We start from the raw sequence: 25613 nt of genomic DNA, 5'->3' as shown, positions 1-25613 counted from the left end.
GCTGGTGTTGCAGGTAAACCTCCTTATGCGCCTAGGAGGCGCTTGGGATGGAAAAATCTCACGTGGATTAAACTACAGAAATATGGTTAGTTGTGAATAGAAAGCGGTAAAATAGGTATCTTATAAGTAGAAATTGCAATCGTCACTATCGCAATGCTGTGTCCGTTCAACCCACTCAACAGATTATGGCACATGGTAGCGAACGGGGAAGCCCCAGGCCCACAAGAGTACTGCACGGAAGAAGACAGCATACCACCCTGCTCGCTCACTGGCATCCTCGCGATGGATACCTTTGCACTTTTGTTCCCACCAGCCAATCAATAAACTTACCTTCTGTGCAAGCGCAGAAATTTCTTCAGCTCGAAATGACTCTTTTTCCTGCGTCCAGCCGGATCAGCACCGTGTCGTGGCTGCACCTAGTTCTATTCCGGCGGGGTTTTCAATCGCCCCAATTCAATTATCCGCCACGAACCGCCATGGGTGACCGTTGCCAACGAATTAATGGGGTACTGCTGTACCTTTTGAAAGCGGCTTAACTGGCTTGGAAGAAACCACTCCGCCAGAGCCAGGTAAGACAGCCCGAACGATCCCGGTGGAAAATCGTTCAGCGGAAATCGGTGTAAAAACCCACCGTACCAATAAATTCCACCACGGTACATGGTAGAGTTTAAATCTAACCGTTGCGCCAACGCGCCTCGAAGGACGAATGACGGTGACCCACACAGCCACACAAAATCCCAGGAGGTTACGGTGGAACTACTATCGCCTCTAGCGTGCCTTGCAAGAAAACCCTACTTGCAGTGCTTCCCGCGATCGTACGCCTCGCAAGGGCGAAGAAAGAACGCCACTGCGCTGGATTAAGATGGAGGATAATACCACCCATTAATTCTACGAATGAAGGATTATCTGCCACAATCAAATGACACTGACGCAACACGGGATTACGCCGGGTCTTGTGTACTGCGCTGGAGCACTTGTTCAGCCAGCCCGCCCTTCAATGCAGTGCACGGGGCGGTGTGTACCAGCGTGCCGGAAGGCACTGCATTGCCCCCGCCCGCCGGTCAACACCACACGAGCAGATGATTACAAGTTAGTTAGTGCTAGTGAGCACCACAAAAAAAACAATCGCAAAGCGCGACGGTGTTGTACCCAGTATCTGTTTCTGATACCGCAAATGATTTAATGTGATTAGCACTTGCGAACTAGATACAAAAGGGCATTGATATACGATACCCATTTGAAGGCGGGGAGGGGATGGAATGGATTGGATAAGCAGGGGGATGGTTTGGACGGATTATCGATCGTATCATGGACCTATTTTTTCACGTATTCAAGTACTTTGGAGAAAAAAGGATAAATTAGCTGTACAATTGTACTTTCGCTCAAGCACACTTTACTACACAATAATTGATATTTGTACTTGTTTTATAGCTCATGAAGAGTTCCAATCATAGTTTAAATACGATAAAGTTAATTTGCTGTGTCCTTCAAAAATGGCCACAGAAGCATTTGGTTGATTAGTTGATTGAAGTTTCATCAATAAAATCAACCCCTTCATTGCGTTTTACCAACATTTTCGTTCGATGCTTCATTTTAAACATTGAAATATACGGTTGAAATCTGACGACATTAAATTAAATACAATTTAAAAATGTCTTCCCAATGAGTTTGTGTTAGTAGCTGAATTAATTTAACGCGAGTTGCTGGACTAGAAGTATTTACGAAACAGTCAAAAAACACTCAAAATTCCACATGACTCGAGATACAATTGAAAACAGTGCTTAACTACAGCTACAGCTTAAAATATATAAAATATATTAAAATTAATGGGACTAAATTTACATATACTTTTCCATTTGAACCATTTACACAGGTTTCCCCATGAGTTACCAATAAATAAACAATATTGATCCTCGGTTAAAATTGTCTATAACGTTGTTAACTTACTCGGAATACAGTGTAACTCAACTTTCACGCTGCCTTTAAGCATCCCTAACGATGGATATTCCAATCTTTAGATTTGCTCTCAGATTTTAGAATTCCCAACACGTGACAAATGCTGTAAAACAATTAGCTTAGCCTACCATCGTCATACAAATACAAAATTTCGATGCTCTACCACCGCAGGAAACAAGAAGCTTTGCTTACATTCCAAAATATCACTAAAAATAATAACAAATGATGTGTTTTTTTACTCACATTATATTGACCAATATTCCCAATCCAGACGTGACCAGCATCACTTCACCATTGAGCTCAAAATCTTTGTTGATCGTTCGCAGCACTGCCAGATAGAACAGAATGGCCGTCACGACCCAAATCATCAGCACGGACAGTAAAGCACCGATTACTTCCGCACGGTACCAACCGAAGGATAGTCTGTAAAGGTAAAAGTAATGGAATGTTAGACAGCTATAGCATATATATATTTTTTTTGTTTTGCAATTCTAATGCTTTTTGCACACTTTCCAGACTGTTTTGGCATGGAAAGACGCTTTAAGGGGGACGTTGTGAAGGTCATCGTACCGAAACTTGTCCGCCGCGATTCTGGGGATGATTCTCTAGCGAAGGATATTATTCACATTGAATTCCAGTAAGAATTTATCCCTGCATGATGTTTTGCAAATTGCGTACAGGGAGGCGCATAAGCGGTTGTCTACCTTTATACGCCCTGTGCAATAATCTACAGAAATGATGATTCGTACACTAACAAACAACCTTAGCTTTCGTCTTCTTTTGCTACTTATTTGGCTCAATATCCTGCTAGGCTTGATGATCTGATTTATTTATTGGTGTGATTGGTTTGCCCACAGTAAGATAAACAGTCCTGCCTTTGGTGCTCGGTACATACGGGTCTTGAACTACGGACCGGACGTGCTGTTAAGTTGCCCGAGTTGACACCAGCCACGGCGAGAAGGCTTCAAAAAGTTCCGTATCATGAGTATGAGAACCGCCAAAAACCCCTATAACATTGAGATGAAAGATTTGCCAAAAATGTAACATAGTTTTCAATTGCTTAGCAACCAACAACTATGCATTATCAAAGCCAAAGCTTCGCTGCAACTTTAACGCTTAAGTAACTGTGGTGCATCATAAACTGTGCCAAAGTATTTAACTTCACCGGCAAGCGTACTTCAATTTTAAAGTTTTCCTCGATATAAACAATAAACTTTGCCCGCGCAGCTTCGCTTCATCGTGCCGAGCCGAAGATTAAATGCATCTCCGCTAGCCAACCTGCTCCTTTGATGCGAGGCATAATGTAAAACTTCTGGCCCGCTGCATCCACCGGAAGCGTGTAAGTACTGCGCCGCAAATAACGGACCCCGCTAACAGCACGCCCGTGAAACGCCACGGTCGACTCGATCCCCATTACACCCTGTACAAAAGAGCGAACGAGCGAGGAGGGCTACTTCACCCTAATTATATTACAACGAGTTGCGAGGTCACTATGGCAACAAAATCAGCCAGGCAAAAAATCTATCACTTGCCCAAGATCGCAAGGGGCGCAGTCCGCACAGGGCGTTGAGAACCACCAATCCGTTGGATAATGTTCAACCTATTTACTTTGATCCGGAGCAGCACTGGCCACCAGCAGGGTGGAACCGGAACAAGAAGCTGGTATGCTCTGAAGGGATGGTTATTAAAAGTTTTTGCCCAACCCCGCCGACAATCTTTGCCCATGCCGGAGACGGCGAAGCACCCGGACGCTGTTACGTTGTCTGGTTTGAGATACAAGAGCCACTTCGGGGCTTTTGCCCGGCCACGCAACGCTTTCTCCCATAGTTTTGCTTTCAATGGACATTCCACGCCCGTGTACCTACCGTTTCGTCGACGGTCTTGCCGCTATCCACAGGGCAAACAGGGATATCATAAAGCTGGCCAGGTCCGCCATGAGATGGGCTGCATCTGTCGCGATAGCGAGACTGTTCGAGTAAATACCACCTGGAAATGGGAGTGCAGCAGCAAACAGAAACGGAATGAGATGCGGTAGCAAGGGAAACGAAGTACGTTCGCCAGATTGCTGTTAATCAGGGCTGCGACGAACTGCATTCGGAACCTTCTTTACGTCGTTCTGTGGCAAACAATTCCGCCGTTTGCCGAACTGGGTTTCTGCAATTCTGCGTCCAACAAGTGGAAACAATAAAGCATTTCCGTCCAGCGTGCTGCCGAGCTTCATGGTCGGGTCCATCGATGGACCTTTTACTTGGCCCGTACCCGGGGCAGCATTGGAGCCCTGTTGCATACGTTTGCTCGACGCAAAACGGTCGTGCGCTCTTACTTGCAGCTTGAATGTGGAGCTCAAACGTTAGCCCGGTTTCCTACCTATTATCTCGGCAATCATAAAAATGATGCAAAGCATGCTCGCTAACATGAGCTTCTTCCGTGCTATCTTATCGATCCCTTCCGCCCGTGGTTTGTGACAGTGCGCTGAAACGAGGAAGAGAAACAACGGAGTCAGATAAGGTCGGGTTGTGCAATGAGGGGGCTGGGTGAACAATTAGACGCCGGTAGTACGTGCATACGTGTGTTTGACACGGTGAATTACCAAGGATTATAAATCAAAGCTAAGCTACTCAAGTATGCCTATCTTACGCGATTAGCAGCGGTACTGCGTTGTGTTATGTAAAGCTTCAAAGTCGCTAGTAGTGGGGAAGTATTGCTAAACGCCTAAGCTGCTCTAATGTACAGAAGTTGTTTCTTTCTTCAGTCGCAACGCATTCGTACCTGTCTCGGATAATCTAGGTTGATTATTATCTGCAACATACAGGCACTAGACTAATGTAGGAACGAGAGTATGACAGAAGAATGACACGGAAAATTGTAAATATATGTAAGAAAAGAAGGCCCCAACATCCACTTCGGCCGTTATGCCAAACAAGAAGAAAGAACACTTACCTTTGTTGTACACTTATTGTTTGCAATTCAAAACAAAGATACTTAACACTACATTATAATACTAATTTCTACTATTATACTATAAGACTGTGTAGTAAATATAATGCTTCTACCATTATTCACCAATTTCTAATCACTCTGCGAATATTCGTAATTTACTCTCCAAACTTAATACCAAACAATTCACGATTAATAGATTTCATTTTCTATCACTTCAATAATAATTTTTGTGCAAAAGTTATGTTCGACAACATCGGCACAAGATATTTGCATACCCTTTTTTCTAACAATTTTACAATTGCTGCAAATGTTTAGCACTGTCAAATCAAGCCACCTATCGGATAACTTGCCCCCGTATAATCGACGTTCTACTGTATATAACCAACATTTCAACTAGTATATCTTGCACACACCTTCGTTGTTTTGAAGCTTTTGGAACGTTGCGACATACAGTGGAACATCATTCTACGAATTTCAAGTTGATTTATGAAAAGAAAACGTAAATTTGTTGTGATTTTTTATTATTACATTATACCTTGACAAACTCGTCCTCTTTTAATTTTTTTACCTCGTCCTCTCTAAATCATGTCTTATTCGTATAAATTTTTTTACAAACACGGTTCATGTGTTCTTTTTCCAATTTTTATCTAAAGTTTTGAATTTTTCCTTCGCTAAATCCAGTATCTTGAGAAACTATGTTTGTGTTTGGTGTCCGTTTATACTGAGAGAATCCGTCATAAACGGGAGAAACTATTGATTGACGCGTTTCTACTACTGCACTACTAAATTTTGTTTTGGTTGTTCGTTTTCTGACTTTTTTTTTCAAACAAATGGCAAGCATTATTAAAAACGCGAGCATCAACTTTTTGTGTGCAACTTCGTTAACTATTATTATTATTATTATTTATTCAATAAAGTCATCCAGCTTTCTAAGCCTAAAATAAAAATAGCAGTATATCACATTTAACCTTTATATACCAAGACTACTTTGCGAAAAGAATGATACATGACTTAAGATCACGACATTAATATAAGAAAAAAAAATTAAAAAACATCGCATGTGCTACCATCAAACAAGACTGCCTAAAAATGTTTTTATCGTATTTAAACTTGGACTGAAATCGACATTATTTCCTAAAGCACATTACACATTAACCATTTTATTCAAAGGATCATTACTTCCAAAAGTTGTTGAACTGATGTCCGTGCTCAAAAGAGCCCTAGTTGTTTCTTCTATAAACTGGCTCAACTTTATACGAGGAATGCTAATATGGATTTAATAATTTCAAAATATTTTTAAAAATCCATATGAAGTATGGGAAGACAAAAACATTTTTTTACCAACAAAAATACCCGAGTTTATAAAAGACAACAAAATGAACATAAAAAAATAAGACCATGAGAGTCACAAAACATCAACAGACAATTGAGTTCGTAATAATGATTAAAATAACCATGAGAAAATCCTCTTTTTGTTTCTATTGCTCAATCACTTCGGCAATTAAAATTAAACACAATTACACACACACACACACACGCATCCCCCAAACTACCCAAGCAAATGGTGAAAATTTTAATTCCTCTCCCTCCCCAGGCACCATTGCAATGCTAGTGATGGCTGGACGCTTCCACACTTCACGCATAAAAAGAAGAAAAAATAGCTTCCAAACGGAAACAAAACAAAAAACGCGCACATTCTTTCACACACAAAAGCGCACATTTAACCGCAATCCAAAACTTCAATCACAAAGTCTCGATCGATCTGGCTCTCTCTCTCTTTCTACTGCCACTTGCTATTGCTCCCTATAGTTGCCCTTACGCCAATATGCTTCCAATACTTGCGCCACCGTACTGCGCGCTACGTGGCCGTGTTGCTGCCGTGATTTTCTCCACTCTGCTTTGCCCTCAACTTTTGCTTCACGTCACGCTCTGTGATGGAAAATACTTTTCCGATCGTCTTACGGTTGCGATTTTCCAAACTGATTCCTTTTTATTTCCTATCGCTCAATTTTTTTTCCTCTCTCTCTCGCTCCTGTGAATTTCACTTGCCCATTTCATTTTGTATTTTCTTTTTTTTTTCGTTTGCTTCCCCAAATACGAAATCTCTTCTCAAGGCAAATAACCGTTTTTGTACCCCAGGGCATTTGCCATCAGTGAGCTTGAAGCAATCGCACCGTTGTCGTTGTCGTCCTCGTCGTCGTCGTCGTCGTCGTCACCGTCTTTGTCGTCTATCGCAACCCGTCAGTCTTGGTTAGCCGGAAAAGGATTTGACGAGCGGTAAGCAACGATTTTCGAATAGCTCGTTTGGTTTTTCGATAGGGAAAGAAAGGACGTACACACCAAAAAAAAAAATACCGGTTCGTCTACAAAATTGCATACTGTCTATCACACCGTGGCACTGTGTGGAACTTTTGCTCTGTTGCAGTTTTGAATGCGAAATGGCGCAACACACACAACGAAAAAAAAAACAGATTCAAATCCGTGAAGATAACCAGAAGCAAATTAACACCATTGTTGTCGAGTCGGCAAAGTTTAGTTGCGGAAAGTGTTTTGCGCTCCGCATTTTGTTCTACCGTTTGCCGCTGCTGACGCTGCTGCTGCTGCGGCACACTTGGCTCAATAAGACTGGCTCCTTTAAATGTGCTTAAAATCGATCCATTTGTGGCAAGTTGTGGTGTGGATTCAGAGGAATCTTCCTCGTCCTTCTGTCGATCAGAGCTGTATTTGTATCCAATCTGTGCTAAAACCGAACCCTCCAGCCATCCTCTTTACAACCGCAACAAAACTTCAATTTACACAACTCCTATCATAGCTCGGCATTAAGTCTTTTGTAACTATTGCTTGTTGAGACGCTGCTTGCAATCCTTTGCCAGAGCCACTCACACACTCTAGTGTCTAACCGTTGAAAAGATTATGTATGGATTATATGCTTACCCAAACCAAACGGCTCAACCATCGGCTCGGAAGCCATCAAGTGAGTGGCCAAAGCACAGCCTACAAATGAGGCATCATTGGGCAAGTCAGCGTGAAAGATTAACCATAGCTTAGCCCAGCCTCCGGGTACTAATAAACCACTCATGCATCGTAAAACCGGCCCCAGCCCGGGCTGTGGCCCGGTGGATGGATCGAATGCCAGCCGAACCGTGCATATTGTGAGAAGCCAGAGCATAAGCACTGTCCGTCAAGTGGACGCTTGACTAAATCGAGACAAATACAGCCCCAAGAAGTGGCCTGAGACTGACAAACAATGCGTTGGTAAATATTTGCAACCGGCGTCCGGCAGGCTGGCTGCAGCATAAAGACTCTGTGGAGCTGTGCTTCAGCTGAAGTAAAATCTATTTTTCCCATTAATCGAAATCCTAACCTCATAAGGATGCTATCTTGTACAGTGAATGTGTGTGTGTGTGGCTAGTGTGTTCCGCTAGGCCTGTGGCCGTACAGAAAGCGATGGAAAATAATAATAAAGCAATGTCAAACGCAACGGCAAGGGCATGCCGCACCTGTTTGCTCCATCGCTCCATGTCCATCAACCCAGCGACATCTTCATCGGCCATGTTATTCGCTCAAACAATAACTGTCCACTCAATAGCTTAGCGGAAGGTACAGTACGTCTTTCATTCACACTTTGGGGCAAGCATTTCCACTGCGAAGAGCAGCAAAACAATGCAAAGCGAAAGAAAGAATGAAAGAAGTCAACAAAACAATGGAAGCCCAAAGCCCGGACCACCCCAGGAACGATTTCTTCGAAGACAAATACACCGACAAAGCCGGCCATTATGGCACAGGGCGATGAAAATTCAATTACCGAGCGTTTAAGAATGAAATACATTTAGACGCATTGCTGCCAACATTCCATCCACAACGGTAGATGTGAAAGGTCACCGCTTGGCAGGGTGTGTGTCATGTACCTTTTGCGAGAATGCTTCATCGTTCGGAAGGTTTTTTTTTTTTGGACTCTCGTTCTTTTGTGGTGTATTTGAAAAAAAAGTAACAGCGACAGCTAGCAAAAACAACCACTTCTTCTGCTTTGTAGCTTTACACAAAGCGGTGCGTTGAGCTGTTCTAGAAATTTCTAAGAGATGAAAAGAAAACGGAAATAAAGAAACATTCACACAGAAGCGCGAGTACTAAAGTTATCTTTAAATATTTTGCCTTTTTTGGTTCTAACATTCTCTACTCTCTTACCATTTACTATCACGAACGAAACAATCGCGACTAACATAAATATGGAGACAGAAAGTTTAAAAAACAAAACACACACATACACACACATACACGCATCAAAAGCTGCCCCAAAAAAGGTAAAGCTAACGGTCAACGCTTACAGTCAATCTTGCGGATGCTGAGCTCCTTCGGCAGCTCGCAGCATGAGTTGGCCAGCTGGCCGTGCACGCAGTAGATGATGGACCGCTGCTGGGGTAGTAGTGGCTGCTGCTCCGACGGGCCGGCCGGTTGCGAGGCCGCGGGCGCGAACGGTTGCTGCGAGCTGGCAGACGTCCCATAGTTTTTCCGGTATTCGCTGCGAAAGAAAAAGAAGAAGAAACGCACACCAGAAGTTAGTTATGACGGTGGCACAACAATGGCGCCGAGGCTTAGCACCGCTGCTGATGCTGCGGCGTAGCATCTAGCGAATTAAAATCAAACAAAAAGATTCACTTCCTTCCTGCGTCCGGGTGCAGGAAAACGACACCCCCCCCCCTTCCCTCTGCCGTTGCAATAACGAGCGCGGCGCAAACTGGCCAAGACGGGAAGTCAAACATGGCCATGGTTATAAATTGAAAATGAAGCTGGTTGGCCTTAGTTACGCCGTTGTTTAAGACGCTCGCTTTACACTTCGAGGGACACGAAATGAAAGAAAGAAAGGAAAAGGTGAAACGAAACGGCGAATACTACGTGCGTGCGTAAATGGCAAAAGGGAACAACTATTCTGGAGCGGGGAGCATCGGCGGGAATGGACCCAGGATTGGAAAGGTTGAGCTTTACACAAAAACAGTAAGCTCTGCACTGCAACAAAGGAACGAAAACGGTGCAATCAGAGTGCAAATATGCTACAGCAGCGCGAGCCAAATAGATATGAATCTGCATCTTTCTTAGGTGGATGGAGGGCAAGATGCCCTTTTTCATCTTTTCAGATGTTTTTCAATCAATATGGCTATGCCAGATGGAAAATGGTATTTTGAATACATACCACGCAGCCCAAGAAGAATGCGACGTGTTGAAAATCAAATCGACGAACTGGAAATGCATCGTGACGGTATTTCATTATGACATAGTCGTTAAAAATTTGGAAATTGAACTGAATCAATGCGTAACCCATAGCAGGTTTAAGTTCAATAAGTTTAAAGCATGTAGAGCTTCTATTACTTCCGTTTTATGTTAAAATTGAAACATTTAGAAAGTTAGGTCTTAGATATTAGAAGTAAAAATAAGTTCTTAGCGTTTTAAACTAGCTTTGAAACTTTTTTGTCATAAATTGCTAAGTTATTCGTTGACATAATCTAACTTAAAGCTTAAAACTTAAAGAACTACTGGTCAACGAAATCATGATCCATCGTCCAGAACATACGGTGATCAGAAAGAGCAACCGTAATCTAGCCTGTACTGCAGATGCGGTTAACACTTTAAGCGTCGCTTTATATGAATTCTTGCTTTGCTCGCCGCTCAGCTTTGTACCTGACGCTCAGTGATTCTCTTGGGAACCCCTTATCGCAATGAAACAAAAGAGTGATAATCTGTCTAATTATCAAACATCCTATGTCAGCATTTCTTAGTACCTGTTTAAATGTGTCATTTGATCATTTGCTGACAGTTATCGGCGAACGGCTTTTTTATTTCAGTTCAAATGGAACAGACATTTTCCGTGTTACTTGATCATTCCCAATGACTTGTTCGCTGGAAATGTCTTGCTGAGATACTTCAAGTGTCTTCTTTATCGAGCAACGCCGCTATATTTTCGCCGCAAATATATTTTTTCGTTGTCAAATGTGTCCATGTTTGGCTGTCAAATGTTTCCTATTTTGTATCTAATGTAATCAAATGTCTGATGAAGGAAATGAAGTCTACAGAAGACCCTTAAATATAATAGCGTTACTCGATCAAGCAAATATACATTATACAGGCGGCGACATCTACAGTCAAAACACAGGAAACTTTTAGGTAATTCTAAGTTTCATAAACTAAGTATTTGACTAGAGAAATAATAAATAATTAAAAACTCATGACAAGCAGACATTATTCATACCAATAAACATTCTTTTAAATAGTCTGTTTGGAACTATTGAAGCAGTAGAAAGTAAACTTATTTAATGAAGAAGAATTTTATTCTAAAATATCTGTCAATGTCACCAGAGTTAGTGTAATTCTTGTTTAATCAATAATAGTTTACAGATTTTTCTCTTTTCTATTCTGGGACCATTTGGCCCCCTTTTCCCCATTATTGAGACTGCATAAAATGGTTACCAATATACATTACACTGTTTCATCACCGTTTTCCTGCACGTTCCGTAATCTCGTTGCTGCATCAGAAGTAAATATTAAACGTGTTTGTTTCCCCTTATTTTTATTTACCAACCCTGTTTTTTTTTACTCCTAAAAGCAACTTTCATAAAAGCTTCAATAATTTCAACCTCCACTGCCAACGCAACGGTAGGAATTTTCTGTCCTGAAAACCTTACAAAAGAACTTTACCACGACGGTTGCCAAAAAATGGATTAGAAAACCGGAGAGTTTTCTGGGAAAAATGGAAACTATTTCATTCGCAAAACGGCCCGCTACAGGCTTGATCGTAAATTTGGCCACAGCATTTTTTGTGAGTGTGTGTGTGTGTATGTGTTGCTGTTGTTGCTAGATACACCAAACCTACAAACGAAACCTGGCAACCTGGGTTCTTTCGATCCTGACTTCATCTTCTCTCTCCTCCTCCTGGAACGCCCCCGGAATGGAGGTTCTATTCGATTCCCCAGCCCATGGTTAGAGTCCCCTATCTTTTTTTTTTCCTTTTTTACAGCTCGCACCAATGGATTTGAGTGCTGCTGGGTTGGGAAATTATGTTGTTCCCGTTAGTATGCATGCATGCTTGCGTTTGGCTTCCACTTGAACGGGCGAATGAAGCACACACCTCATCCTGCTGCACACGGACCCGGGTCCCTTCCTCATCCCCAGGTTTGGCTCGGAAATGTAATGAATGCAGTTCGGCATACATTCGACAAACGATCCTCGAACCCATTCCGGGTGGTCGGATAGACAGTAATTTACTGCAGTGGCCATAAGTTTTCGCCAGCGTTTGGTGGCCGGCCTGACAACTGGGACCGACCCCGGGCAGCCGAAAAAATCCACTGCACTGGAGAGGAATTGTATCCCTCCTCCTCCTTCTCCTCCTCCTCCTCCTCCTCCCCTGCCACAGAATCCACGATCGAGACGTTTCTTTTTAATGAAATGACTTTGGCAGCGGATCTGCACAAACGGCCACAGCTGTGGTAATAAATGAATGAATGTAAAAATGGTGCCACTGCTAATGGTATTCCGTGCAATGCCCCAATGTGCATTGCCGTGCACCACTGTGGCACCACACAGACACACACACGCGCGCGCAGATAGATATTTTTATTTTCTACTTCTGATTATTCCATCCACCGATGCTGATGACAACGGACATTTCCAGTTTTAATTTCGTTCGTTCGTTCGTTCGTTCGTTCGCTTGCCCGTTCGCTGCACTGCATTTTCACTGCGCCCACACTCTGCATGACCAATGAACCACGACAAGGATCACGAAGGGAGATAAACAGAGAGAAAGAAAGAGAGAGAGAGGGAGATAGGCTTTCGCAATGACGGTATGTGTCTCATAAATCATTTTAAAACATTAATGAGCACATTCGTTGGTGCATCGGAAAATGGCGAAGAAATCAAATAAATCCAATTACCAAATTCAACAATCGTTTGAATTTTGATGAACTTGCAACACGCAATCACAACAAACGGGCGACTGTAGTGCACAACACAACTCGGCAATGCTTTTTTTTAGCGCACTTCCCCGTATTCGACTTATCTGAGCTTGAGCATTTGGCCACAAATGACACTTTTGCATCAGCACGAGTACGACGACGCTGAGAAGCTGTCGAGCTGTCAACTATTTAAATTTAATTTGCGTCGCCTATTTTTTTGTAGGTTCGATATTCCATGTTGTTAATTCGCATTTTTTGTGTTTGTGCTTCAGCGCATACGCACCACGGTAGGTAATTTAAACACATTAGCGAACATCAGTCAATCACTGTTGATCGATCATGGTTTGAAAACACATTCACAGGCTTGATGTAAGAGTGCAATGTTGATGTTGATAAATGGGCTTCCCTGAACTGGAATTGGCATTATTTACGGTGAGCGTATTAAAATATTAAATTAATTTTTATTTATTTTTTCAACACTTCTTACAGAAGCTACATTGTTTCATTTATTTTCTTTCATTTTAACAATTGAATAATTCCATACTCGATATTTACTTGTATTTTTTGGCTTAAATATAATTTTGAATAATATTAAACAAAACGAGAGAGAAAAGGATAAATAATGTTGCATACAGTATAAAATATACTAAAACAGGGGTTTTCACGTAATTTAACTCGTAACTTTCTAATTGTAACAGTTTTATTCAACCTTATTGACATATTTCCACCTTATTGACATAAGTTTTGGAACATCTGTCAAATATTATATTTGCTTCAGCTTTATGCAACTAAATTCATATGATGGCGTGTTTTAAATCATATGGAAGAACTGAAAAATTCAGAAAGAACAACCCTTAATAGTCTGTTTCTTAAAATTGAAATAAAATGTCAACAATTTAACTATCTTAAGAACTTTAGATGATTCTTTGTTTGATGTATTGAAATTCAGGAGGAAGAATTAAAATTGTATGGGAATGCAAACACAATGGGTGACCGAAGTTGAAAAATATATTGCGGCCGGTGAGTAATGCTGTTTGCTCTGCAAACTGTCTCAGAAAACCCCGTAAGTGGCAAACGTTGTTGTTTCACTGCACCAACAGTAAATTGGAGTTCATTGGTTCTAAAAAACTAAAAATACTAGCACATGAAAAAAACATAGTTGAGCGTGTAAAAATTCAAATTCAACATGTGTAAATAGCTGCGGTTTGATGAACAATTCAACTTTTGACATGTAAACCCCTGTAATGCCGTTTACCGTAGAAACTGGCACAAAACAACTTATAACGCTGGTCACATTGGAAACTGACTAGAAAATCCCTGTTTTTTTTCCAAAACAAAATGTTAATTGACATCTATTTTATGTATTTTATGTAGAAAAATTGGGAACTAAACACTTGATTTATTTATTTTTGCTCATTGATTTGTTTTTTTAAAGAACGAAAACGAAGATTGAATTAAAGTTCAAAACTCAACGTTTAATTTGAATTTAGCAAATACTAAATGTCACCAATATTCATTACAAATTCTTCATAAGATTATATAAAAACCATGGTTTTACAGATCAATATTTCAATAGTTTACAGGAAATTTCAATAGAAGTAAAAAAACTGTTTCATAAAATTGCTGGACCTACACAAGATTTCTAATTTTTCAAACCCACCTATATTCTAGTTGTTTATCCTTTCCCATCCCTTTTTCTACACTCGTATGACTATTACCTCTGAAAACAGCAAACACACACATACACCCAGTCCCTGAGTATCTGAATAGCCTCTACTCAACCGAAGGAGGGAGTGAAGCTTTTATGTAGCATCCACTTTCTAGCATTGGAAAGACGCTATCCACTGCCGCCAGATGAAATCTAATGCTCCCGTAATGAGGTTATGAGTCAATCCCATCAGTGTAATGATGCCCGAACGCAGTGCCCGGGCCAACAGGGGGAGGGCTAGCACCATTCAAGTGTCGAGTGCGCTAACAAATTACAGCCCTCCGAAGGATACCCAACGAACGGTGCAGGGGGGTTAGCAAGATCAGACCAACGTGCCTCCGCGCCGTGCGAGCACGGATAGCCCGGGGCAAATATAGCTGGCAGAGCTAAAATACCGAAACCCTCCATAATCAGTGTGAATGTAAAACATCAACGAGCCCTCTGGGGGGCCGTTCGGAAATGGCTTTCAAATGATTTCGCCTTCGGCAAAAAGGGTTGGCCCGGCACTCCCGACCGCTTTCAGCCGCCCGTGATGGTCTGAAAAAGGAAACGAGCTGCCAGTCAGCCAGCACATACGGATTCGGTTTAGCCGAGAGGCTGTGCCCAGGTGGGTTGGCTGGGTGTTGGTTTTTTGGGCACTCTCGGCCCGGAGTCCAGTTTTTGACCCCGAGTCTTATTAGCATTTGTTTAGGATTATCCGAATTTTATACCCTCCAATGGGTCATAAGCGTGAAGTTGGTGCGCTCTTGGGCGACTTACTTTCAAAGGACTTCGAGGTTCGAAATGGTTTGGATGGTGGCATACACACTCAACTTCTTGCAATAAGCAAATTGGTTCTTTAAAAAGCGTGAGAAGCGTGAATTTTAAAATGAGGTTATTTCAATTTAACAGCTGTATGGAGCTGAGCTGTGCAAGCCTTTCTTTAGCGGAATTAATTAAAATAACTTCTTGTAACATATTTTTCCCCCAAAACAACACCTAATGGCACTGGGAAATCGTCGACCAGCTTGTACACCACCGTAGATAGCGCACACTTACAGATGAATAGAAACATTTGCAGATGCTCACGTTTTATGCTAATGTGTACGTAATCTCGTAAACTAGCAAACCCCATACGATGTCCCTTTTCTTTAGCGTTTCGCACGCCGACGCATCAAAGGCGGCCACACGTGACCCAACAGCCCTCCCATCCACCAAAGTACCTAAATGGATGCTCCGGCGTTCTCCTGCTGGACGAAAAAGATTGTCAGCTCCGGCGCAGAAAAAGGGGCAAACGACGATTTGAGAACCTCTTGGAAAACTATAAACCTTTTAGTATGATGGGGAACGGTAACGATGGCTCTCCCGGGGTTCGTACGATCCTGGGTCGGTGTTGACAATGGCGACGGACTGGAACACACACCCCCACAAAAGTAAAAAAAAAAACGAATGGAAACAAAACTGTTCCTTCAGATATTCATCCCGGCACGGTTTACGATGAAATGATCCATCGAAATCCCACCATTGACCGACTGTTCGAGTGGAGTCAGTTTCGCAGAAGCAATCGAGGGATAGGGGGGAAAGGGATCTCCAAGATACCCACTGCTTTGCTAAGCAAATTTATGAAAATGTAATCAATTTGTTGTAACACGCGTGGAAAGCGTGAGCCGAGTCAGATTATCCACACCGTACTCCGTTGAGCGTCCGAAGCCGATGGTAGTAGGTTAGGGACGGTAGGGATAGTTTTAGCGACCGAGTCCGGCGGTACTTTTTACCGGCGAGAAAGGATGCGTGGAAACGTGAGATGAATGAAAGCGTGTGTTGCGGGTATTGTAAGCATAGTTCGATTTGTTTCGATAGCAAACAAATAGTTTACATTGCGAAACATAGACCATAAAATGCTGTAACGGTTGGGGTAGAGTGTACATGGTTGTGCATGGTGAATGCGTATAACGTTAATCAACAAAAGCGAGATTACTGGAAAATGATAGTTTGTATCAGCGCAAAACACATCACTGGTAATATTATTGCACAAGAGGTAGAATGCAATGATTGTCCAGCAATTAAAAGAAAATATTTAAAACATATCATACAACAGGAAACAATTATTCCTCATAGTTAGATATTTTACATGCGAGCGATATGCAGAGGTAGTTTACAACTGTTCATAATATGAAGCTTATGGTTTTGTTCGTAAATATATTTAGGTCATTTACGCCTATTTATCTTTATGTTCATATACTTAGGTTAAATTATGCTTCGAGATGAATTAAAGATGGGAAAAGAGATTAGATTAGGGCAGAAAGAGGATTAGATTGGTTTGCAATTATGTATGTAATTCGCCTGCAGAGCAGTCTGCCTTTGAAAGATAGTACCGAGATGTTAAAGTCGAACAGTATGTAAACCTCATTGAATGATCTGCTCATGGCTGTTAAAGGATCACCTGATCCACATATAGTGCGACGACGGGGGATCGCGAGCAGTGGACATGGACGTAGTGGAACCGTTGGGGCATATTGGCCGAGTTGCTGTAGCAGTATAGGGCTGTCAATATTACCAGTTAGTAAACCTGCTGCGGATAGTTGCTCAGCAATTTGGCGCCTTTCCTCCAGTTGGTGATGGCCAAAGAGCATGAGACGATCCTCATAAGGTGGGTGCTGGTAGTAAGGAAACTGCATAACGGGAGAGTTTGCGTTGGATGGATTCCAGTCGATAGGCGCTAGGTCAATGGCTTCCAGACCAAGCTGGTGTACTCAAGCACTGGTCTTACGATACTGCAGTAGATAGCCTTAAGACACATGGGGTCCTTAAAGTCTTTTGCCATACGGAGAACAAATCCGAGATTGGTTGGGTGCCGCGACTGATGACTTCTTCAGCGTGACGGTCAAATGTTAGCTTTGTGTCCAACACAACACCAAGCTCTTTAACATAGTTTGCACGTTTGATACAGATTCCGCTGATGCAATAATTATAGTGGAAGGCATCGCCCAGGGTACACCAGTGGTAAAAGTTACTTAAGTACTGCTGAAGTTCTTGGTGATTAGCGTCGTTGAGCACTGTCATAAATAGTTTTACATCACCTGCAAAAATAAGGAATTTATCCGACGGGCAGTACATATGCCAGGTCATTTACAAAGAGTGTGAAGAGTAGTGGACCCAGATTACTGCCCTGGGATGCACCAGATAACGCGGCGAATGGGCGGGATAAGCTGTTTTGGGATTCTACAGCGTTTGTTCAATGCCAGTCAATTTGTCAAATAGTTAAAAGCCAATCAAATTAAACTGATTGCATGCTTCAATGTTGTTGTGTTCACCTTAATCGTTACAGCCATGCAGTCCACTCGAGTCCACAGTGAAGTGAATGTACAACATTAATGAAAAGCTTTTTCGTTCAATAAGTTCTATAAGTCAACAATTAGTTTCGTAAATCTTGTCAACGTTACGCATCAAAACATTTGTTTGGGTAATATCCAAAGGTGAAAGTCGTATCTCCTATAACCCATCAGCAAAGGGTATACACTTTGAAGAGTTTGCTTAAGTGCACAGTATTGCCAATCACTTATTTTACCTTTTTAATTATTTCATTGCACTATAGATTTCACTCGTCATTGCCGTGCGGTCACGGTATTTATACGATTTGAATGTATTTAAATTCCAAGCAAACGTTAGGCTTACAGACATATGGCAAAAATGTTTGTTTAGAATTTGAAGATTGTTGGCACGATATCGACCTCGTGCGAGATCTGTCAGGCGAATGTTGACATATATCGAGCTATCTTGATAATAGCTCGAATAAGTCACAATAAACCCCTCAGATGGCGCTATAACATACAGAGAAGGACGAAAATACGAGACAGCTAGATCTCCAACATTAGGGCCAATTAGGAGAAAGTTCATCTACGGTCAACTTTAGGGCAAACAAGGTCAAGGAGATCAGCTGATCGAGTAAAATGCCGCCATCGCAAAAGGGACAGTAGCAAAAGTCAAGCGAAAGAAGAAAGACTATTTTTTGAACTGTGCAGCGAAAACCCTATACGCGAGAGCCAGTTGCAAGAAAGTCTACAAAGCTACCGAAAATAAACGGATTGTTACCAGGCGTAGCAACAAAGATCGTAGCTACTTTCATTAATTCGACGGAAGATGTCTTTCGTTTTCTGAGTTCTGAGTTTTCGATTGCTCGAACATAGCTGACTACAACTAATTCGTTTACATTGCCATATTTGTCTAATTACAGTATTTTTACAAATATCACAACAAAGGCCAAATGTGCATCAGTTGCTGATTCACTGAAGTGAAATAATGTTTAAATACCGTATCCAAGAAGAAGCTCACTATGCACTAGTGCAGCTGTTTGATCAAATATTCCCGGAAATGGCAGATTGAGGTTTCAATTAATGTGACCGAATTCCTGTTTTCCCACACTGTAGCATAATTTGTGGATAATGTAACATATGATCATTGGAATTACTTATCCAGTAATCCATTCGATAAAGCATCAACCAAGCATCAGTTATTTCTATCAAAAAGGAATACCCAGAACAATGATCAAACAGTCTCACCACACGAACTCGTACTACAGAGTTCGTGTGTACTTCATTAGTATTATGGAAGCTCCGTCTCACGTCAACGTGCATGCAGCAGCACTATGAGCACCGTGTCAATGGAATTCCAAAAAAAAAACTTTACTAGAGCAAACACTCTCCATGTCCCAGTGCCGCCTTACCACCGTTAGTTGACAACTTCCTGTTCACACCAGCACCAACCAGCCAGTCAGCCACCTTTGCCCTCTAGAGATCGAACTGCGGGCCATGCTCAAACCATTCCAGCAGAGCCTGCAGATCTTCTTCCCCTGGACACGCTAAAACTCACGCGATAACCCGTTGACCACGGGACCACATACCGGGCGCGGGCGTTTTTGTGTGTTTCGCTCGGATCTTGTCAACAACAACAAAAACTATACTCCTCGTGAGCGAAGTACCAACCGTTAGCCTGTCTCGACCGAGTTCGCGAACTTTTAATCCATCCTCAAATCCCGCAGAGAGTTTTCCGCAAAACAACTTTGCACGCCCGGGTCAGCAAAAAAAAACAGGGAAACCTCCCGGCATGACTCTCGCTCTCTTCGCGTCAAACGCTGCGACTGGTACTAGGTAGAGTGTGCCCTGTCATGTTTCGTGCTGCGTTTGTCCTAAATTAAAAATAACTTTGAAAACTTTGCACGGTTCGGCTTTCACTTCGGCAATCTGCTCCCGGCTGGCGGCGTGTCCATGATATCAGATCCTTGACGTCGCTCGGCTAAAAAGGATTCCCGGCTGACCCACCACCAATAGCTGACAGTTGCTTCGAACCGAGAGAGAGAGAGTGAGAGAGAAAAAACTGTCCCCTTCCCCCGAAAAACCAACCGTCCGCAGCGGTAAACGTTAGATAAACGAAACCGGAAGTTGAGATCCGTTGCATTTTGGGTGCCATTTCCCGTTAGCGGTGGCCGGTGTGCTCGGCGGTGTCCGGGGTGCTTCCGGGCGTCCTTTTGTTCCCAAGTGTGAACCGCCCGACAGCGTAGCGCGGCGACCCAACGCCCAAGAAAACGGGACGAAAAGTTTCATTTTCATTTACTCATTACATTACTTTGGGACTTACGATACGCGCGGGTGGAAACTTGAGACTTGCTTACCAACCTGGTGACAAAGTGGTGGTGTCGCGAAGGGAAGTGTTGCCCAGAGCGCCCCAGTTGCAGCAAAGTTGATTTCGCTTCGAGTCAACGACGAGAACACTGCGGAATTAGTTCCATCGTAGCAAGTGTGAGTACAATTTGTTGCTTGCCTGGATCCAGTTGGGGCGACCGCAGCGCCTTCAAAAAGTGCACCCGACCGAACGAGTCACTTGACTTGTAGCAGCAGCAGCAGCAGCAGCAGCAGGAGGACTTTCAACGTACGTTCACTCTATATCGATACATCGAAAGTGAACGGCGGCTGAAATGAGTTCTCGGTCGACTCTGTCCCGCTTGGGGAGAACCGGAACCCGTTGCCACTAGCAAACTACTGATGCACTTCGCTTCGGAAACTGCATTTGTCCCATACGTGGGATCGCAGTGGGGGAAGGTGGTACATGAAGCAACGGGCAACTTTTGTGGCATGCAACACGAAATGCTCCACGGTTCTTCACGGTGCGCTCGCACATTTGTGGCCACGGCAACAGGGGCACACTTAATGGATACACGAAACTGTCGTAAACCATTGAAAGGACGTGTTTCGCCTCAGGGAGTTGAATGTACACATTTTTCGTGTATGTTTTCGTGGCACGGGTTGCTGTTTTTTTGCCCCGCCGTGCTATGCCTTTCCTTAGCAATGAAGTCTGTCGTGTTGTGTATCGCTTCGCCCATGTGTAACATGTGGCAAAATGGCTCTGAACAAAGACATTGTTTGTCATTATTGTAACTCGATGTGGTTGACAAAAAAATAGCAACATCAAGAATGCGAAAGACTATCTAAAATTAATTCCATCATAATGGTGTATCGTACTGAGCTTAACATGGCTCAATAATAGCCATCCAGCAGACCTACCTTATGTTCTGTTTTAAATTGTATGTGTATTTATGTCAATGTTTTTGTGTTTTATTAAACTTATTTTGTGGTAGCAGTGGTTAAAACATTTAAAGTTTATTGTTTTTTTTATAAATATTTTTTATACGTAAGATTGAAAGAAAGGTTTTGTTGGTAACAGTTTTCAACAGCAACAATTCAGACTTGTCTAACTAGTCCCACAAACAACCTTTTTGTATTCTCGTATATTGATGATCAACGCCTGAAGGTATGCTATTTGAAATTCTAATGCAAGCATAGGATTATTATCATCATTAATGCTATATGACCATTTGTTACCGTCACTTTTTAGTAATCAATTGATCTGCTCAATGTTTTGACGCTTTGCTGAACACACTGAAATATTCAACACGGTTGGGTTCATGAGTGAGGTGAACTTCGAGAAGAATAATTCGATTGAAGGCACAACTCAAGCTCAAATTTACTTTCCGTGCAAATGAAACACATATTTTGGATACTTAAATACCTAAAATTTAGATACTTAGAGTTTGAAGAATTTTTACTGTAGTTTATATCAAGAAATCAAGAAGAAGCAATATTGAATACTAGACACTTTACTGAATAAAAACATAATTTCAGCAATACCAGGTACACTAATGATTTCACGTATGTCATCTTATGTCTTATGTCGCTAATGATTTCACTTCAAGTCCTTAAACAAAGTTTTTTGAAGACTTAAGCCGTTAGGATTTTTACGCCATCAAACTTATGAAACATATTGAAACGTGTTTTTCATGATTCTACACATTGTTAACTATAAAGAGAAGAAAAGTAAAATCAAATAACTTCCTAGCATCGGCCTAACAATGGTTTTGTAACGGTTGCATTTAGAATAGTCGGCTCCCCAGGTGGCGTCACAACTCAAAAAAAAATTAATTAAAATCCATCAATATCAATTCGTTCATAATATTATTGTGGCATAACTGTGATATTCGACTAGAAGAGGACGTTTAAGCTACTGAATGTCAAAGTGCACGGTGATACTAGCGTAGTAAAACTAGCGTGTTGTTATTATTCAAACAAATAATACGTTGCCAAGTACTGTCTAGTGAATGGATTACTCGAATTCCTCGAATAGTATCAAAATTTCTAGCAAATTAATAGTTTTCTCGATGGTTTAGCTGAATATCATGGTAATTAGATTTTGTATCTATTTTGGAATATCGGGACATTCGGCATGTCATCAACCGAAGATAATAAGATAAGATAATTATGTTTTGTGTCTATTACCTGTGAATTCTTGATATCATTAACCAAAGACATGAACAATTCGCAGAAATTCATAAAATAAGGCACAAAATCTAATTATCACAATGAACTTCAATAAACCCTTTTGCATTATAGTCTTCTTTGAAAACTTCTTAGAATTTACAATAAATGCAAATGTTATCCAATCCAATTGGTTTACTGCTAATTATCAAAACTGGTGGAATCGATTCGCTTCACAGTACTGGCCAAAGTATAAACGAACCGAACTGTCAAGCTGAATCCTTAAAGAGCAAACTCAACATATTCCGTCAATAGGCAAACTTTGCGAGAGAATTGTAATTATAATTTACTGAACGCGTGCTTAAACGTTCTGCCGCCCAACGCCAAAATCCAACCCACTTCGTATCACTTACAGACCACTGCACTTCCGTTCATCCTCCATTCATCTTCTCATCGGTTTCGTGAGCACGCTTTCGCCCATTCTGCCACCGCCAATTCAACCCTTCCGGCCTGTTCGCGACCCTCCCCGGCCCAAGCGCGTGATGCGGTAGACCCACGCCCTGAGACAGTAGTAGCACATAGTTCCAAAACTTTAATTAATACCCGTGCCGTACGGCGATGCGGTGCGGTTTTGTCGCACAAAGCGTTTGACGCAGCCGTTCGATGGCCGTTGACCGGTGCGCCGTGTTCAATAAGTTTTAATGCGCCAGCAGCACCATTAGACAGCCGGGGGGGACACCGGGGATATGGGCGGCAAGGTCACGGGGGCATCGATGACGGACGGGGTTTGTGCGGCCGCGTGTTTGGCGAGCGTGATTTATGTGGTAAGACTTCTGGGCGGTGGTGGGCTGACTTTGGGAATTTGCTTTGCTCTGCGTCTATTGTCTATTTGCATGCTCTGTGTGAGTGTGTGTGTGTGTGTGTGTGTGTGTGTGTGTGTGTGTGTGTGTGTGTGTGTGTGTGTGTGTGTGTGTGTGTTTATGTGGTCAGCAAAGTTTCAGTCGTATCCGAAATGTGGGGAGGGCCGACGACCCTTTTGCGTGCGAAAGCAGTGCCATCGAGCTGCTGCGAGAGTCCATTCGGAGGAACAGCTAGCGGCCGTTGAAGCTTCAGTAGAAAGCTTCTCTTCCCGCTATCGACGAATAACGAAACTTTCTAATGACTTCTTGATGTGCAGCAGTGTTTGAAGTACTGCCTGGGAAGTACTCAAAGTGGTTGGATTAAATCGCACCGAAACCCGACCCCACGACGACGATGGGTGGTGGCCAACATATACAGCAAAAAGGAGCAAAAAGCAGCAACATCAACAACCATACGTACTTCTGCAGCACTTGAACAACAACAACAAAAACAACAACAACCACTACGACTACTGTAAGGTCAGTCAGGTTTAGATTATGCGCCAAGCGTTCGCATATCGCTGTACCTAACCCCCAGCAGGAGCTCCGTTTGCTTGATGAGGAAAATAAAATGAAGAAAAGTTGGGTCTATTTTTTGCTGCTGTTGTTGTTCTGTTACCCTGCCAATCCCTTTCCTTCACCTGTGTGTGCATGCCGTGTGTGTGCATGCAGTTGAAGAGAGAAAAAATCATCCCAGTGGGCGTTGCATCCGTGCCGATAGATTTACGAGTTCAGCTTTTGTTTCGCAACAACCCTCCATCCACCTAACCATCGAGAGGAGAGGAGAGCTCAGTTTTGATGAACTGGTCTCCTTTAGTTTTGTTCGTTTGGTGAGGTTTTTTTCTTTCTCTCTCTCTCTCACACTCTATATGTTTAAGGTACATATCAACGAGGAAAGCTTGCTTTCTGGGCGAAGGTGTTCAAGGATGTATGGATAAGTGCATTACCTCGATGGTATTAGTGCTGCAGGTATTAGTGGCGCAGTATGGCCCGGCACCCGGTGCTGCTTCTGACGGTTGTGTTTTATTCTACAGCATAATTACAGCACGCGCATCGAGACACAGGCCGCGCGTGCTGAAGTGTTTTGGATTTTCTCCGATTCAGCTATCAGTTTGCTGCAGTTTTGCCAGTAATTAATGCCTTTGCCATTGCATTACAGGCGGTCCTCCTTTGCTTCGGTGTGAAGGTCGTGGGTGGATGTTGGCGGGTTTGTTGATCCTCTTTCATGGCAGCCTCGTAGTTAGAAGAAGCGAAATCTCTTTCCCTTTAAAGGAGCCGAAACGTAGAGGAGCGTGGTGCCGAAATGGTCGGATGGAGCGAAATATTCATATGTATTTCTATAAAATATTAAATAAGGCCGGTCTGGTGGTACAGCCGTCAACTCTAACGACTCAATAACAAGCTCATCAGAAAGCATTAAATACAACATATGATATACAACATTAACGTTTGATACCTTATTTTCTTTGCAATAAATGAATAAACGAAGAATTCAAATTTATACTCCATGTTATTATGATGGTCTAGCAAACGAACTTTAGTGTGTATTTACCAAATAGAGAAAAAATTAAGTGTTTCCAGACTTTTTCTTCTTCACAAGTTACAATTTTTTCTTCATTTGCGCTACAACCATTGTCGGTCAAGGCCTGCCTGTATCACTAGTGGACTTGGCTTACAGTGACTTATTGATTACCCATTGCAGGATAGTCAGTCCTGCCTATGAGAACACGGCTCATTCGGGCCTTGAAACCATGACGGGCATGTCTTTTAGTTATATTAGCTGATGACTATACCACGAGATCGGTCAGTGTCTCCAAACACATAACATTTATTATGTCATTAAAAACCGTTTCAATAGTGTTAGCTATTGTAATCAATATGTCTAAAAATTGGGGCCTATTGGTCCACCTACTCAGAAGCCTTTTTGACAGAAGATGTGTATGTGTATGAAGCTGTAGACTGTAATGGCAACAATGGTTGATAGGTAGAGGTATGTTTTCAACGAGGGTTGAATTCATTAAAATAGTATCTGTAACCTAGTTGGATAGGGACCTAGGGACCGAGCATCCTGAAGAAAGGTTGTAGACCGCTCTATCGTGAGCAGAGCAGCAATAGAGTGAAAGAGCGAACCTAGTTGCCAACTAAAAATCAACAAACAACTTTGCAATAATTGGCGTTAAAAGAACATGGTTATAGTGTATAGTTATTATACTAAATAATAAATCTTTAGTATTCCAAGATAAATTTTCTTACATTTTTAAGATATACTTGTCCGATTAATGGGTAATATAAATAAATATATGAAAAGAGAACAGGCAAATGCGACTCCTAAATCTCAAGCGTGACATTTTAAGGATTTTTATAATTGTTCAGTTTTTATACAGAT

At 42.2% G+C, this 25613-nt stretch overlaps 1 protein-coding gene across 3 annotated transcripts in view; it reads right to left on the bottom strand.

The window, feature by feature from the left end:
• The window catches only part of LOC121601233 (zinc transporter 2-like), a 35853-nt gene that overhangs the window by 5048 nt on the left and 5192 nt on the right, over positions 1-25613 (bottom strand). For all 3 annotated transcript variants that reach the window (XM_041930043.1, XM_041930042.1, XM_041930044.1), the window contains 4 exons: positions 9222-9415; positions 4324-4428; positions 3822-3942; positions 2200-2379 (listed from right to left, as the gene is read on the bottom strand). In XM_041930043.1, coding sequence (XP_041785977.1) covers positions 2200-2379; positions 3822-3942; positions 4324-4428; positions 9222-9415 — 600 coding nt within the window. The remainder of the gene's footprint in view (positions 1-2199; positions 2380-3821; positions 3943-4323; positions 4429-9221; positions 9416-25613) is intronic.

Source organism: Anopheles merus, unplaced genomic scaffold, assembly GCF_017562075.2.
Source record: "Anopheles merus strain MAF unplaced genomic scaffold, AmerM5.1 LNR4000045, whole genome shotgun sequence".
NCBI classification, from domain to species: Eukaryota; Metazoa; Arthropoda; class Insecta; order Diptera; family Culicidae; genus Anopheles; species Anopheles merus.
This window is presented reverse-complemented; position numbering and strand designations above follow the sequence as displayed.